This window comes from Cebus imitator, unplaced genomic scaffold (assembly GCF_001604975.1).
Source record: "Cebus imitator isolate Cc_AM_T3 unplaced genomic scaffold, Cebus_imitator-1.0 Scaffold226, whole genome shotgun sequence".
Classification (NCBI taxonomy): domain Eukaryota; kingdom Metazoa; phylum Chordata; class Mammalia; order Primates; family Cebidae; genus Cebus; species Cebus imitator.
The window spans coordinates 2,773,774-2,790,852 of NW_016107541.1; the positions used below are offsets into that span (position 1 = coordinate 2,773,774).

At 47.1% G+C, this 17,079-nt stretch overlaps 1 protein-coding gene across 2 annotated transcripts in view; it reads right to left on the reverse strand.

Annotated features, from left to right (window-relative positions):
* The window catches only part of CMBL (carboxymethylenebutenolidase homolog), a 25,861-nt gene that overhangs the window by 2,830 nt on the left and 5,952 nt on the right, over positions 1-17,079 (reverse strand). For both annotated transcript variants that reach the window (XM_017496939.2, XM_037727287.1), the window contains exons 2-4: positions 8,384-8,617; positions 5,434-5,541; positions 2,967-3,109 (exon numbers count right to left, since the gene is read on the reverse strand). In XM_017496939.2, coding sequence (XP_017352428.1) covers positions 2,967-3,109; positions 5,434-5,541; positions 8,384-8,598 — 466 coding nt within the window. In that variant the 5' untranslated portion in view covers positions 8,599-8,617. The remainder of the gene's footprint in view (positions 1-2,966; positions 3,110-5,433; positions 5,542-8,383; positions 8,618-17,079) is intronic.

Below are 17,079 nucleotides of genomic sequence, written 5' to 3' on the forward strand. Positions count from 1 at the left end.
GTGTGCCTGTAGTCTCAGCTACCTGGGGGACTAAGGTGGGAGGATCACTTGCGCCTGCGAAGTTGAGGCTGCTTGAGCCATGTTTGTGCCACTGCACTCCAGCCTGGGTGACAAGGTGAGACCCTGTCTTTAAAAGAAATCCAAAAAGATTGTAAGAGTACAAGAGAAATTTATTTAGTCATATTTTCCTACTCTCCATCTCCCCACTTTATGCACTAAAAATCAGGCCATTAAATAATTGAATGAGACCTTATCCACTGCTGAGTATGGGAAGATGCTGGGGCAGCCTGAGGAATGCTCCCTCTGGGAAGTGCCTTCATTTACTAAGAGGTGATCACTTTCAAACTCTCTTTCGAGAAGTTTCTCAGGCCTGCACAAGCCCCACAGATTCTGATTTGAATGCTCTGAGTAGTTTCGTTTGTAAGAGGAGCGCGGTCATTTCAATGGGTATTTAGACTCGAACTAGACCACGAGTGTGGAAGTGTGAAACAGACTGGGCCTCGCAGGTCAGTGTATAAAAATCAGTTTTTGGCCGGGCATAGTGGCTCACACCTGTAATCCTAGCACTTTGGGAGGCCAACGCGGGTGGATGTCTTGAGGTCAGGAGTTCGAGACCAGCCTGGCCACCAATGCAAAACCCTGTCTCTACTAAAAATACAAAATTAGCTGGGTTTGGTAGCCCCACCTACTCAGGAGGCTGAGGCAGGAGAATTGCTTGGACCCAGGAGGCAGAGGTTACAGTGAGCCAAGATTGTGCCACTGCACTCCAGCCTGCTGACAGACCAAGATGCTGTCCCAAAATAATAATAATTAGTTTTCATCTTTCACGTCAGCATTCGAGATTAATTCTGAAATTAGAAGCACACTCTGCCTGACCCAGGCTGTCTGAAAACAACCTGTGGGTGTGTCCACTTCTATGGGAAAATAAGAATGTGAAAATTTTGCAGTAAGTTGCCATTTTAAGATGAGAAGTAAATAAATAACTTTTTTCCCATTTCCTGCTGGCAGCACAGAAAAGCTAAGTAACAGAGAGAGCCTCCTTCACCTGTAACTACTCTTTAGGAAGCAGGGACCCTCGGAGAAGGTGGCCGCGCTCCCTTCCCCACTCTGGCAAAGTCACTTCATACGGCTGGATCCCTTTTGATGTCCTTGGGCCTGAGCCCAGCCATGCTCCGCAGCTCACGCACTGCACAACAGCGGCCAGGAGGTGGCGCTGGGGAGGCAGCCACTCCTGACCGCCTTTTGCTAAATTGCGCAAAATCACGGTTTGGACAAAGCATCTGTCAGCTCCATTGTTCCCAGAGGCAGGCGGCCACTGCCTTGAGTTTCTGTCCTTTTGAGTCGTCCTAAGTCAATATTTGAGGGTTTTTTTTTTTCCCTGCTAAAAGTGGTCGAAAATACCACAGTGAGGAACATTAAGCCAAGAAAAAATCATTGGTTTAACTTCATGCCCCACTTCAGACGTCCCGGGCTAAGCGACGGTTCCACGTACGCATACAACCATTGTTTTTCACTTTCAGTACAGAATTCAATAAACTGCATGAGCTATTCAACACTCTATTATAAAACAGGCCTTGTGTTAGGCAATTTTGCTCAGCTGGAGGCTGATGGCGGTGTTTAGGGGGGCCAAGTGAGGCTATGAAGTTCAGTAGGTGAGGTGGATTAAATGCATTTTTGACGGGATATTTTCAATTTAGGATGAGTTTATCAGGACTTAGTCCCACTGTAAGTAGAGAAGCATCCGCATTATTTTTAAAGGCTGTACTTCCTATGTGTCTTTTTTGTTTTTGTATAAATATTGGTCTGAATGCTTCTATATCATGAATTTAGCAAGCAGTTTCTATATACACACATAATGCCATTTCATTGCTATAAAACTTTGGCTTGTTTTGGCCAAAAATATGTAAGTTGCTATTTACATTTCACAGTGTGTTTTCCTTTCCTTTCTTCCTTTTTTTTTTTTTTAAAGAGACAAGGTCTCACTCCCTGTCACCCAGGTTGGAGTGCAGTCGTGCATTCATAGCTCAGTGTAGCCTCTAACCTCTGGGCTCAAGTGATCTTCCTGCCTCAGCCTCCTGAGAGACTGGGACCACAGGCACGTGCCAGCACACCCAAGTAATTTAAAAATTTTTTATAGCGACAAGGTCTCTCTATGTTGCCCAGGCTGATCTCGAACTCCTGGACTCCCAAAGTGCTAGGATTACAGGCGTGAGCCACCGTGCCTGGCTGCCTTTCTGTCTTTAGTGTGTGTGCATGTTTGTGTACAGTTAGAACAATTTGTATCTTGGGAAAATCTTTTTCTTTCTTTCTTTTTTATTTATTTATTTTTTTTTTTGAGACAGGGTCATGCTCTGTCACTCAGACTGGAGTGCAGTTGCGTGATCACGGCTCACTGCAGTCTTTACCTCCTTGGGATCAAGTGATCCTCCCACCTCAGCCTCCTGAGTAGCTAGAATTACAGGTCCATGCAACCACGCCAAGCTAAGTTTTGTTTTTTTTGTAGAGACGGGGTTTTGCCATGTTGCCCAAGCTGGTCTCCAACCCCTGAGCTCAAGTGATCTGCCCGCCTCAGCCTCCCAAAGTGCTGGGATTACAGGCATTAGCCACTGCCAGAAAAATATTTTCATAGATGTCACTCATACAAATCTTAAGTGATGTAATGACATTGATCATCATTACGTTAAAAACAATGCTATCCCCTTCATCCTAGGTGAAGAAATGGTGAGCTCAGGTTAGGTGGCTTTCCCAAGGTCACACCATTGGGACCCAGGCTTCTTCACTCCCAGTGACATCCTCTGGTTAACTGCATGACAAACCTCCACCTCTATTTTCAGATTCTTAAGGCCCATTTCCGTAAGATGGGCAGTCTCCACATTATTGGGGGTTGTGGATGGGGAGGCTTATGATTGCTGTCACTCTTCCACGCCTCCCTTTGCATGCAGGAAAAATGGGCAAGGCAGATTTACCATAGACAGACACCCCTGCCCTGAATTCTGAGTATTTCATCATCAAATGATGGACAGCAGTTCCACCCCAGCAGAATCCCACGAGGCCAATTTTCTGGGCGTGACACTGTTGTTTCAGATACTTCAAGACAGCATTGATCTCTCTAGAACAGAAAGAAAAAGCATTCAAGAATCAGGGTTATTCTGTGAACCCCTCAAAGGCTGTGCTGATATCAGGGCTGTATCGGCAACCGTTTTTGAAGTTGTTAAGGATTCTTCTTTTGGGAGCTCCATCCTCACTAGCTCCCACCCAACTGTTGCATCATGCCCACAAGTCTCCCTGCCAAGCCCAGCCCCCTCCAACTGCCTGACAGCTGCAGGCATGCTGCACTCTTCCCAAAACACAGATCCAACCAGCTCACTCCCAGCTGAGAGCTGAGCAGTCTTCCACAGGCTCGGGATGAAGGCCACAGTCCGCAGCACGGCTCGAAAGGCCTGAGTCCACGATCTGCTCCCTACAGAGGGTCCCAGTCTCCTCTGTCCCCTGAGTCTCCCAGAAGGGTCTCCTCTCTCCTCCCTCCCATTACCAGCCATAACTACAGGCAGATGCCCAGACACTCTCTGACTTCACATGTTCACTCTCTCCCCAAAACTCCCCACTCTGCATTGCTTCTCTCCTCCCACACCCAAAGAGTGCAGCCAAATTTGGAAGGACTATTTCAACCATGAGAGGACCAAGAATAGTGGCCCTTGTCTGACAAATGATTCATCTGCAAACTGATTGTTTGGAACTCAGAACACATTTTCAACTAGAAGCAATGAACCAAGTACAGGTGGGCTGCACACGTACGTTTATTGCAGCACAATTCACAGTTGCAAAGATATGCAACCTAAGTGCCCAACGACCAATGAGGGGGTAAAGAAAGTGCAGTGTATATACTCCATGGACTATTAGCCATAAGAAAGACAAAATAATAGTCTTTTGCAGCAACTTGGATGGAGCTGGAGGCCATTATTCTGAGTGAAATAACTCAGGAATGGAAAACCAAATACTCCCTGTTCTCACTTATAAGTGGGAGCTAACCTATGAGTAGGTTCACAAAGGCACACAGACTGATATATGGACTATGGAGACTCAGAACGGGGAGGGTAGGAGGGGGTGAGGACTAAAGAACTACACAGTGGGTAAAATGTACACTACTCAGGTGTCAGGTGGACTAAAATCTCTCTTTTCATAGATGGTGCTCATAAAATATTGTTTGATATTGATCATCATCACATAAAGAATGCTATCCCGGCTGGGTGTGGTGGTTCATGCCTATAGACAGATACCATCTCTATTTTATTTTTACATTTTTAATTAATTCTTTTTTTTGTTTGTTTGTTTGTTTTTTGTTTTTTGGGACGGAGTTTTGCTCTTGTTACCCAGGCTGGAGTGCAATGGCGCGATCTCGGCTCACCGCAGCCTCCGCCTCCTGGGTTCAGGCAATTCTCCTGCCTCAGCCTCCTGAGTAGCTGACATTACAGGCACACGCCACCATGCCCAGCTGATATTTTGTATTTTTAGTAGAGACGGGGTTTCACCATGTTGACCAGGATGGTCTCGATCTCTTGACCTCGTGATCCACCCGCCTCGGCCTCCCAAAGTGCTGGGATTACAGGCTTGAGCCACCGCGCCCGGCAAATTAATTCTTTTTTTTAGAGATAGAGTCTTGCTCTGTCCCCCAGGCTACAGTGCAGTGGTAAGATCTCAGCTAATTGCAACTTCTGTCTCCTAGGTTCAAGAAATTCTCCTGCCTCAGCCTCTGGAGTAGCTGCGATTACAGGCATGCATCATGACACCCAGATTTTTTTTTTCTGTATTTTTAGTAGAGATGGGGTTTCACCATGTTGGCCAGACTGGTCTTGAACTCCTGATCTCAAGTAATCAGCCAGCCCAGGCTGCCAAAGTGCTGGGATTACTGGTGTGAGCCACCAAGCCCGACCTAAAAATCTTAATTAAAAAAAATGTTTTTTAATTTAAAAAAAATTTAAGCCAGGTGCAGTGGCTTATGCCTGTAATCCCCAGCACTTTGGGGAGGCTGAGGCAGGTGGATCACCTGAGTTCAGGAGTTCGAGACCAGCCTGGCCAACATGGTGGAACCTCGTCTCTACTAAAAATACAAAAATTAGCTAGGCATGGTGGCATACACCTGTAATCCCAGCTACTTGGGAGGGTGAGGCAGGAGAATTTCTTGAACTTGGGAGGCGGAGGTTCCAGTGAACCAAGATCGTGCCATTGCACTCCAGCCTGGATGACAGAACGAGACTCCGTCTCCAAAAAAAAAAAAAAAAAAAAATTTTTCCCCTTTGTGCCATGGGAAGGATTCCATTGGCTGTGGAGAAGTCCTACCCTGAGGGAGGGAGTAGAGTCTGAAAGGTGGAGACCACGTGGCTCTCTCCTCCCTGGCGCATGCCACACAAAAGGCCACGTCTGTGGATAACTCACCTATCGATCTTCCGGGCATTTCTTGTTTTCAGCCACTCAGGGAAGATGGACCAGTCGCCAGAGGGATCCCAAGGCTCTTGCCCTACAAAGAAGTCTGGAACAATGGTTCTGCAAAATATGGACATGAATTGAGCTTAGTTTCAGAGTTGCTTGACTCAGTATTTTGCTTGCATTTATTTAAAAACTTGCTAAGTTGGCAAGTCTGGCTCAGAGAAAAGGAAAAGTAGTGGCTGTGAAGGCCAGCTTTGATCACAGCAAAGCAGCCACCTGGCACCAGGCCAGGCCATCTTAGGTTTCACAACTGCAGGTGCACAGCGTCTGGCAGCCAGTTGGTAACCCGGCCCTGCAAATGATGAGGCCATCCACAGGGCACACCCCCGTGGGATAGGCTGGGGGCACCGGGGGGAAGGGGCCTGAGGCGGGTGGCTTTGAGGGCCCCTCCTGCCCCTTTCAGCCAGCATGGGGGACTCCTGGCCTTTCACCCGAGCCTCAGGCCAGAGGGCACACCTGGCTAACGTGTCCAGTCACTATGACCAAGCAATTTTCCCAGCCTCCGCCCAAGACGCCAACGAAGCACAGTCTCCTCTCCAGAGGGTACGATCCTAAGACGGGCAGCAGACAGCAAACACGCCTGGCCCCAGTCCAGGTCGCTCTTCCACGCAAGCCAACCCAGAGGGATGGAGCCGGCCTCTTGGGTTGAGTCCTGTTTCCTAAAATAGAATGCCACCTGGTTGGAGGAACAGGGCCCCTCCTGTAGGGGTAGAAAGAACACTGAAACTTGAGTGAGAAAATCCAAGTTGGAGGCTCAGTACACCGCATGCTGCCATGTGGCCCTAACGGGTCATGCCACCACTTCCAGCCTCATTTTCTTATCTGACAAATAAACAGCACCCTTGCACTGCCAAACCTCAGAGGAGGCTCTGGAGGGCAAAAAGACTTATATACACGTGAAAGTGCTTTGTAAAAAAGGCGTGTTTCCTCATCGTTCATGTCCTGAGTACTGCTAAAGGACCCACCGTGAATAGCAGGAACAGAAATGCCATTTGATCGGCTGCTCGGGCAGTGTGATCTGGCGCAACGTCCCAGCTCTCTTTATGGCCTGGTTTCCTAATCTGCAAAATGAGAGCAACAGCAGCTCCGCCCTCAAGGGGCTGCCCGAGGATTAAGGGCAACGATCCCAGTCATGCCCTTAGCACTGGCTCTGGCGGAGCAAGAGGCTAGCTATTTTTTTTTTTTTTAATTACTGGGCTTGCCCCTAGAAAGTTAAGTCCCCTCATCTGGGGACATGAAAAAGGAAAACTTGAAGGAAGGTCTTTTCTTTCAGCACTGAGTCTGCGTCCCGTCAGGGCAGGCATGATTCCTTGAAGCCAGTTTCTCCTCCTAGAAAAACACAACGTAGGCTCACCCTCGGAGTCTCCAGCTTCTCTTTCTGTGAAAACAAAGGAATCCAGCCCTGCACCAAGCTCAGGGCTTGCTGGGTTGATGCTTTCCGACGCTAGAGAGGAAGGAAGGGTGCTGGCTCTCCTCTGTGCTTCATGCCAGGGGCAAATAAGATGCAATCAGGGGTTGCCAGACAAAGAGGTACACTTTGGGAGGGGAGCAAGGTCTCACTGTGCCACTTCTGAACCCCAGTCTAATTCTGATGGGGCCATGGTGGTACGTGTGTGGACCAGGTGGATCCGTGGACGCTCTGTTGTCCAAATGGGCCTGTGAAATCTGACCCGAGGCTGAGCTGCTTGAAGGGCCAAGTGACGGGTCCATTTCAGAGCCAGTGAGGTCTGCCCAAGGAGTCCAGTGCCTGGGTTTGGCCAGAGCCCCACACAGGGAAAGAATTCTCAGTGTCCAGCAAGTCTAGAGGACAGGTATATGCCCAGGAGGACAAGAAGCCAGAGTTGAGTTAGCAGCACAGGAGGTTGTTTAATTTCACATGACATTTCCCATTTACCTTCACCACAGTGAGATAAGGAAGTGTCTAATATAAACACTGCATAGTCAGACTGCTCTTTTGTCTTTTTAGAGTTTATTAGTTTTTGAGATAGAGTGTTGCTTTTGTCACCCAAACTGGAGTACAATGGTGTGTTCTCAGCTCACTACAACCCCTGCTTCCCAGATTCAAGCAATTGTCCTGCCTCAGCCTCCTGGGTAGCTAGGATTACAGGCACGCACCACCACGCCTGGCAATTTTTGTATTTTTAGTAGAGACAGGGTTTCACCATTGTAAGGCCGGCTGCCTCGCAGAGGGTTAAACGGACTCATCCATCTCTCTCTGCGTCTGATAACTAGGTCATTACCCGAGCTCATTATCTGGCCTTGCCACACGGCTTCTCCGCACCCGCCTCTGCATGCCAGACCCAAGCCCACATTCAGCACTAAATTATGCATTTAACCCCCAGCCTGCTGTTATTAAACCCTGCAGGAAAATTTTTTAAAGAAGCCCCATCAGACCCTGCCTGGTAGCAGTCTGCTCTGTATGCCCCCGGAAGGCCTGCTTACCCAAAGTCCCGCCTGCCTACCAATAGCAACTAGTTTCAGCCACTTCCTGCTTCCTGGCAGCCAATAAAATTGCCTTTGCTTTGTTTCCTCAATAGCCAATCAATCGCCTTTCCTTCCCATAAAACCCCATGACCTAAACAGCCAGGGGCGACTTCTCTGGCCCCTTCCTGGACTACAGAACCTCACCCGGGGGCTGAATAAATTGGCTTCTCATTTTCTCATACTTGCCTCAGTTTCCTCATTCTACATCGGCAATAAACCTTACAACCATGTTGGTCAGGCTGGCGTCAAACTCCTGACCTCCAGTGATCTGCCCACCTCGTCCTCCCAAAATGCTGGGATTACAGGCCTGAGCCACTGTGCCTGGCAGTTTTTTTTTTTTTTTTTTTTAAAGGGAACAAAATAAACCATGAAAACGTATATGAATTTAAACAAAGAAACAGAACTTTGTACATACGTGTATCCATTTCCTGAGATCAGGTCAGCCATATATCTGGTATTGGGCAACTGCCAGCCAAATATATCTTGAATGACAATCACAGCTTTGCCTGCATCAACAGGGGATTTGGTGACATATGCCTTGATGTGCTCGACTTGAACTTCATGGCCCATCCCTCCATACTCAAGTCTGTGGCCAATGTCACACGGACAAGGATAAGCTTCGTTAGCCATTGCAGAGATTTAAGTCGGGCTATGGAGAGAGAAACGTGTCATATTCTGAATGGTGCAAATCTAAACGTCATAAATGGTAAGTAAACCTCACATCAAGATTATAGAAAAAATGCATTTTAACTACATCTATGGTATTAGGTAAGAAATCAGTGGTAACTTCTGGTCCTGGCAACACTGCAGATTAAGGCTACAGACACTAGAAATGGCAGACTGAATAACAACAAAAAGAAGAGATGAAAGAACTAGTAGGGAAAAGGGACTCCCCAGGGCCGGGACTGGAGAGGAAACTGAAAGCCAGGGTGAGGTTGAACCCACAGACGCTGACAGGCCCAGTGATGCTGGGGGACAGGGCCCGCCCCAGGAGCACCCAACAATCGGGTGCTTAGGATTTTGTGTCGACGTGTAGAAGGAGCCTTGGAAGCACGTGAGAGCCACATCTGCAATGTTGAGCCCCCAAAGGTTCATGTCTCAGGTAATGCAGCCAAAGCAAAACGAAAGAGCTCTATCCCCCAGGCTCCTGGATGTGCAAAGAAGCTCGTCTCCGTCTGGATTCTGAGTGGAGGGGAAAAAAGAAAGCAGTTCCCACGTGTACACCATGCTTGCAAAGTAGGAACACCTGGCTGAGAAATGAATACAAGTGACTCTGGGCCAGCGGAACGCCTGGAACACCTGGCAGAGGCCAGTGCAAATCCACTTTACCACGAGACTCCCACCGTCGAGGCCAGAAATACACCCCGCTGAAGAGGAGCCCGTTATAAAAACTACACACAAGGAGGCGATCCGAATTAACAAGAACAGGCAGACACGACAACTGGGAGGAATGGACGGTGGGAATGGGGCTTGAAACTCACCAAAAAACACTTGGTGAATCAAAATAGAAAAAGGAATTAGAAAATTAAAAACCTGTTCATTAAAAAGCATCTGTTGATGCCGCGAAAGTGGGTACAGAGTCGAACGAGGAGTTTGATTCGTAAATGACTGAAAAATCAGCTGAGATAACTCACCGCCTGCCCTCAGACCTGCCGAAACTTAAATAAATGTAAACAGACTGAACTCACTAGCTGAAACAGATTCTCAACTTGGATTTTTTTTGTTTTGTTTTTTGAGACGGGATCTGGCTCTGTCGCCCAGGCTGGAGTGCAGTGGCACAAACACAGCTCACTACAGCTACAGCCTCGACCTCCTCCCTGGGCTCAAGTAATCCTCCCACCTTAGCCTCCCAAATAGCTGGGACTATGGAAAGCACCACCACAATCAACTCCTTTAAAATATATATACATGGCCAGGTCCGGTGGCTCACGCCTGTAATCCCAGCACTTTGGGAGGCCGAGGAGGGTGGATCGCGAGGTCAAGAGATGGAGACCATCCTGGTCAACGTGGTGAAACCCCGTCTCTACTAAAAATACAAAAAATCAGCTGGGCATGGTGGCGCGTGCCTGTAACAGGAGGCTGAGGCAGGAGAATTGCCTGAACCCAGGAGGCGGAGGTCGTGGTGAGCCGAGATCGCACCATTGCACTCCAGCCTGGGTAACGAGAGCGAAACTGCGTCTCAAAAAATAAATAAATAAATAAATAAATAAATAAATAAATAAAGGAGCAAAGAGACTGTGCAAAAGATGCAAAAGACAGAGAAAAGATACACTGATGAGTCTTTTTTTTTTTTTTTTTTTTTTTTTAATGGAAGAAATCACAGCCTATTTGGGTGGATGAGAATGACGCCATAAAGAGGAAAACAAAGAAAACACAATCACCGCCCGGGGAGACAGGGAAGCGGAGAGTGCGCGGGGGGGGGGGGGGGGGGGGGTCTGGGAAGGGTCTGGCGCGCAGTGGGGGAGCCCCTTCCGAGGAAGGGCAGCGCAGACAGTCCTCACGCGCCCCAGGGAGGCCGCAGACGCAGGTGGTGGGCGGGTGTGCGGCGGGAGGCTGTGGATGCCCCCTACTGACATCTGCTCGCTCACAGAACTGAGAAGCAGAGTCAGCAGCTCAGGGTGAGAGGCGGGAGGAGGGCTGGGGAGAGCAGAAGCAGGAGAACGGGGGAGGGGGAAAGACGACCAGGGAGAAGGACTGTGGTCGGGAGATGTATGCTGTTTCCTCCAGCCAGGTCCAGCAGCGGGGGCAGGCACAGAGCAGGCCAAGAGAGAGGGACCGGGGTTCTGCAGTCACGGGAAGGGGCAGGAGGGAGCCGTGGGGGGAAAAGGGACTGGCCATCCAAGGGGCGACGCTGCGGCACTGAGCTACCCAGGTAAGAAAGCCAATCACCGTGGATCCCCACCTACCCCAGAACCCGAGCACATCAGATGGCAGACATCTAAGTAGGAAAGGCGAAATTCAGCTATTAGGGGGACATAACAGAATACTTTTTTCTCCTACTTTGGAATACGGCAGAATTTCTTAAATTTGACCCAAAAAAAATCAACCATAAGGAAAAGGATTATAAATCCCATTTCACTGTAACCAATTGTTTAAAAAAAAAAAAAAAAGGAAAGACAACTGCAGAAAAATGAATACTAAGTGGATATCTGATGATATTGCAAATTATTGTGAATTCTGGCAGGGAAGGATAATGGTATTGCAGCCATGTTTTTGGAGCTCCTGTCTCTCATAGATACAGCATGATATTCGCACAGATGACATGACCGGAGGTCTGGGATTTACTTCAAAATACCCAATTTGGGCCGGGTGCGGTGGCTCACACATGTAATCTCAGCACTTTGGGAGGCCGAGGCAGGTGGATCACCTGAAGTCATGAGTTTGAGACCAGCCTGGCCAACATGGTGAAACCCCGCTTCTACTAAAAATATAAAAATTAGCTGGGCATAGTGGTGAGCACCTGTAATCCCAGCTACTGGGGAGGCTGAGGCATGAGAATCGCTTGAATCCAGGAGGAAAAAGTTGTAATGAGATGAGACAGCGCCACTGCACTCCAGCCTGGGCAACAGAGCAAGAGTCCATCTCAAAACACATATAAATAAAAACCCAAAATAGCCCGATATGGGGTAGGGTGGACGAGGTGGCCACGTGCTGACAGTGGTGCAGCTGGAATGTCCCGTGTGCTAATCTCTCTTATATATGCTTGAGATTTTCCATGACAAAAAGCTATAAAAATCAGATTAATAAGCAGAAAGATTAATAAGATAATGATTAACATTAATATTAAAATAAAAGTCTCCATAAAGCAAGAAAACAAGATAGACTAGGAGAGGATATTATTTTAGGAACAGAGGACTTAGTATCTAGATAGAATATATACAGAATTCTTAGAAATAACGAAGAAAAAGACAACCCAATAGAAAAAGTCACACGAATGAGCAATTCACAAAAAAGTACGCCTGGATGGCCCATAAACATATCAAGAGATATTCAACCTCACTGTACTTAAGGAAATTATAATAAGAACAATAATGAAATACTATTTTCCATCTTGCAGAATGACAAAAGTCTGTTAATACACAGAGATAATGGTGCATTTGTAGGGAAATGGGAGCGAGTGTGAACTGATAGAAACCCTGGAAGCGGTCTGGCAAGGTCTAGCAGAGTTAGAGACATCCTGCACCCCAGATATCCCACCGCTAATGTTTCCTTAGAGAAATTCACATCACATGTGGGACGTGGTGGCTCACGCCTGTAATCCCAGCACGTTGGGAGGCCAAGGGCTCAGATAACTTGAGCGCAGGAGTTCAAGACCATCCTGGGCAACATGGTAAAACCCATCTCTTCAAAAAGAAAGGAAAAATTAGCCAGGCATGGTGTGTGCACCTATGGTTCCAGCTACTCAGGAGGCTGAGGTGGGAGGATTGCTTGAGCCCAGGAGGCCAAGATTGCACCAATGCACTCCAGCCTTGGTGTTAGAGTGAGACCCTATCCCCTCCCCCCCAAAAAAAAGAAAAAAGAGAGAGAAATTTGCACGTGCACACACAGTTACATGCAGTGGTTATGGAAAAATGTTCTTGGCACCAATAATGTGATGACAACACCTGGAAGCAATCTAACTGACCACCAACAGGAGACTGAATAAACTGCAATTTATTGATTGATATGGGTTGAATTGTGTTCCCCCAAAATATATAAGTCCTATCCCCCACCTCCTGTGCATGTGGCCTTAACTGGACACAGGGCCTTGCAGATATCATGGAGTTAAGACAAGGTCATATTGGAGTAGGGTAGACCATAAATCCAATGACTGGTGTCCTTCTAAGAAGGGGATAATGTGGACAAAGACACACAGACACACAGAAGAGAGGGCTGTGCAAAGATGGAGGTGGAGACGGGAAGGATGCATCTGCAAGCTAAGGATTGCCGGCCCCCACCAGATGCTGGAAGGGGAAAGGAAGGGTTCCCCTCTACAGGTTTCAGAAAGATCAGAGCCCTGCTGACACTTGGAATTTTGGACTCCTGGCCTCAAGAACTGTGAGGCATCGTGTTGCTTTAAGTCACCCAGTATCTGGTAATGTTATGGCAGCTGTTGAAAACAAATACATTTGTAAAAAGAATATTACACAACAGTTTTTTTTTTTTTTTTTTTAGACGGAGTTTCACTCATGTTTCCCTTGTTGGTTTTTAATGGGGGGGTTTCGGCTCACCGCAACCTCCGCCTCCTGGGTTCAGGCAATTCTTCTGCCTCAGCCTCCTGAGTAGCTGGGATTACAGGCACGCACCACCATGCCCAGCTAATTTTTTGTATTTTTAGTAGAGACGGGGTTTCACCATGTTGACCAGGATGGTCTCGATCTCTTGAGCTCGTGATCCACCCTCCTCGGCCTCCCAAAGTGCTGGGATTACAGGTTTGAGCCACCGCGCCCGGCTACACAACAGTTTGACGAAGAGGCTGTATCTGTAATTTATCAATACAATAAATCTCCAGACCGACACGGTGGCTCACATCTGTAATCCCAGCACTTTGGGAGGCCGAGGTGTGGTCATAGCTTGAGGCCAGGAGGATGAGACCAGCCTGAGCAACATAGGGATACTGCAGCTCTAAAAAAAAAAAAATTAATTAGCTGGGCACCGTGGCACGCATGCATAGTCCCAGCTACTCAGGAGGCTGAGAGGAGGATCGTGTGAACGCAGGAGGCCAAGGCTGCAGTGAGCTATGATCACACCACTGAACTCCAGCCGGGGCTACAGAGCAACACCCTGTCTCTAAAAATAAAAATAAAAAACTTTTTAAAGTCTCAAAAATATAATGCTATGTAAAAAGACATAGTATGTTGATGCTAAATAAATAACCAAAAAATATACATTTTGATGCTAAATAAATAACAACCAAAAATATACATTTTATTAGTAAATATACTGTAGGAAAAGTATCATGCCTGGGAAAGAATGATCACCATTAGGACTATGGTTACCGGGAAGAGGAGGGAGGAAGGATGGAGACTGTGGACTTTATTACATTTTATTTCCTGAAAAAGTTTTGATTTGAAGTATATAGGACAGCATGATATTATCTCTTAAATCTGGGTGATGTGAAAGGGTGGCTGTTATATAATTTCCTGCACATTACTCAATATTCTTAGCCTTTCGTAATTAGAAATAAAGTAATTAGATTTGGAGAAGAAAGAAATTAATAACTAGTTATCCAATCAAGGACAACTGGACTCAGTTTTCTTGGTTTTATTTTCATAAGCTACATTACAGAACTATAATTAGTAAGACACAATAATTCAACATTGTCATTTTACGCCCTTTCAGAAAAGCTGTCAAGCCATGCTTTCCTCTGCTGTCACAATACAACCATCACCACCACTGTGACCAAATGTAAGGGGGTGGGGCAGGGGGCAGTGAGGGCTCAGTCCCCAAGACTGCCCCACCCCTCAGACACAAGCAGCACGTCCAGGCCTGTAGAACTTCCTTTTTTCCCTTTTTTGAGATGGAATCTCGCTCTGTCACCGAGGCTGGAGTGCAGTGCCACGATCTAGACTCACTGCAACCTCCGCCTCCTGGGTTCAAGCCATTCTCCTGCCTCAGCCTTCCTAGTAGCCGAGATTACAGGCGTGTGCCACTACACCTGGCTCATTTTTTGTATTTTTAGTAGGGATAAGGTTTCACCATGTTGGCCAGGCTGGTCTGAGCTGACTTCTTATCTGGGCTGTTTGTTCTATGAGGACCCAAGGATCACAGAAACTCCTGGCTATAAGAAGTAGAAAGTTCCTTTTTAAAGTTTCCTTTCTTGTAGAATAAGTGTGCTGATAACTTTGTTAAGCCCTATCCTATGTAGCTGTTAAACACGCCATGCTCACAGGCACGTAGTATACTCCAGGTCCCTGTACTTTAACCAAAATATCTGTGCTGGACATGTTCACAGGCATATCCCAGCTCCCCCTTGCTTTTACCTGTTTAGAAAAGTTATTTAGTTTACACCGTGAGGTCTGGCTCCCGCCAACGGATATCAGACACAGCAGTAAGGATGACCCCAAATACGTATGGGATAAATGCGTGTGTTTTCCTTTGTTCACTGTACTCTCATGGCACAATGGCTAGCAAGGGTACCCTTCCTGCAGTCCAGGAAGTAAAAATTGCGTTGCTAAACGATCCTTTGTCTCAGGGCTAATTTTTCTTTACAGCACCGAGCATCTATTTCCAACATCTATTTCCAACACTAGTCATTCCAGGAGGCCTCTAATCTGAATATCTTTATTTTCAGTTGATATTCATTTTGCAAAAGGAATGTTTACAGCCAAGCAGGCAAGCGGCCCTCTAGGCTGATCCTGCAAGGTTATTCTCCCGCAGGAGAGGCCTCTGTGTGGTGCATGCCAGCTGCTGGACTCCTGCCCAGACCCTGCATGTGGGCACAGCAGCCAAGCTGTACCTTGTGCCAGGGGCCAAGTCCACACTGGGCAGGGTGAACAGTTTCTACCCTGGCAAGTCTCAAGGAACATACCCTTGACCCTCAACTAACTGTACTATATTTTCAGTATATATCTTTCAGGATTTTAGCTTCCTCCTGCAAATGCACTGTAAACCAAAAATAAAATTCCAAGCCTCCCAAATTACTGACCGCACCTCTCCTCTTGGCCAAGGCGATTCCAAATAAATCTGTAAAACTAATTCAGGCCACAACAGGAAGGAGGGGCTAGGCTCAGTGGCTAACGCCTACAAACCCAGCACATTGGGAGGCCAAGGCTGGCGGATCATTTGAGGCAACAAGTTCAAGACCAGCCTGGCCAACGTGGTGAAATCCCGTCTCTACCAAAAATACAAAAATGAGCCAGGTATGGTGGCGCATGCCTGTAATCCCAGCTACTCGGATGGCTGAGGCAGGAGAATCGCTTGAACCCAGGAGGTTGCAGCAAGGCTCTACCTTAAAAAAAAAAAGGCAGGAAAGAGGAGTCCAACACGCCTCATTATTCCCTCCTCCATTGAAGTTCAAGCACAACTGACCAGCATTAACATTAAAACAGAGATCTTAAGACTGACGAAACAGGCTTTTTGTAGAAACAAGGTATGAAATTCCAACCTGCCTCTAATACAGCATCAAAGGATGCACACAGCAGGCCCTGAAACAAATCAAGTATTTTACCTCAAAATATTTTTGACATATTTTGAAATGGCCCTGCCAAACCATCTCTCCTAGGGAAAACTTACATTCTGTAGAGAATCTCCTTCCCTTTCCAGGTCTCTTTCCGATCCTAGAAAGATTACCTGAGAGCCTGGCTCCTTTGAAAGGTCCGAATGGGAGACACTTGCTGTCTGCTGCCTCTAACAGCAACCAGGTAGGAGACTTCACCTACATAACAAGAACTCTGGTCTCCCAAACCTCTTACCTTAACCCAGACACTCCTTTCTATTGATTCCAGGTCTTTCATTAATTTCATAATTTAACTCTTCCAACCAAGCGCCAATCAGAAAATCTTTGAATCCCCCGTGACCTGTAAGCTGCCACCCTGACCTTGTCATCCCCGACCTTTGAGTTGTCCCGCCTTTCCAGACTGAACCAACGTACACTCACACATATCCACTGAGTTCCTATATCTCCCTAAAAGGTATAAAACCAAGCTGTTAACTCAACCACCTCGGGCACATGTCCTCAGGACCTCCAGAGGCAGTGTCATGGCTCACAGGCCTCACATTTGGCTCAGAATAAACATCTTCAAACATTTACAGAGTTTGGCTTTCTTTTGTCAACACACACATTAAACAATGATTTTCGGAAAGAAGTAAACCATCACTCTTCAACAGACAGAAAAACAAACAACAGTGGTGGCTCACACTTGTACTCCCAGCACTTTGGGAGGACAAGGTGGGTGGATCACCTGCGGTCAGGAGTTTGAGACCAGCCTGGCCAACGTGGTGAAATCCAGTCTGTACTAAAAATACAAAAAATTAGCCAACAGTGGTGGCAGGCACCTATAATCCCAGCTACTTGAGAGGCTAAAGCAGGAGAATCGCTTGAACCCAGGAAGTAGAGGTTGTAGTGAGCCCAGATCATGCCATTGCACTCCAGCCTGGGTTACAAGAGCAAAACTCTGTCTCAAAGCAAAA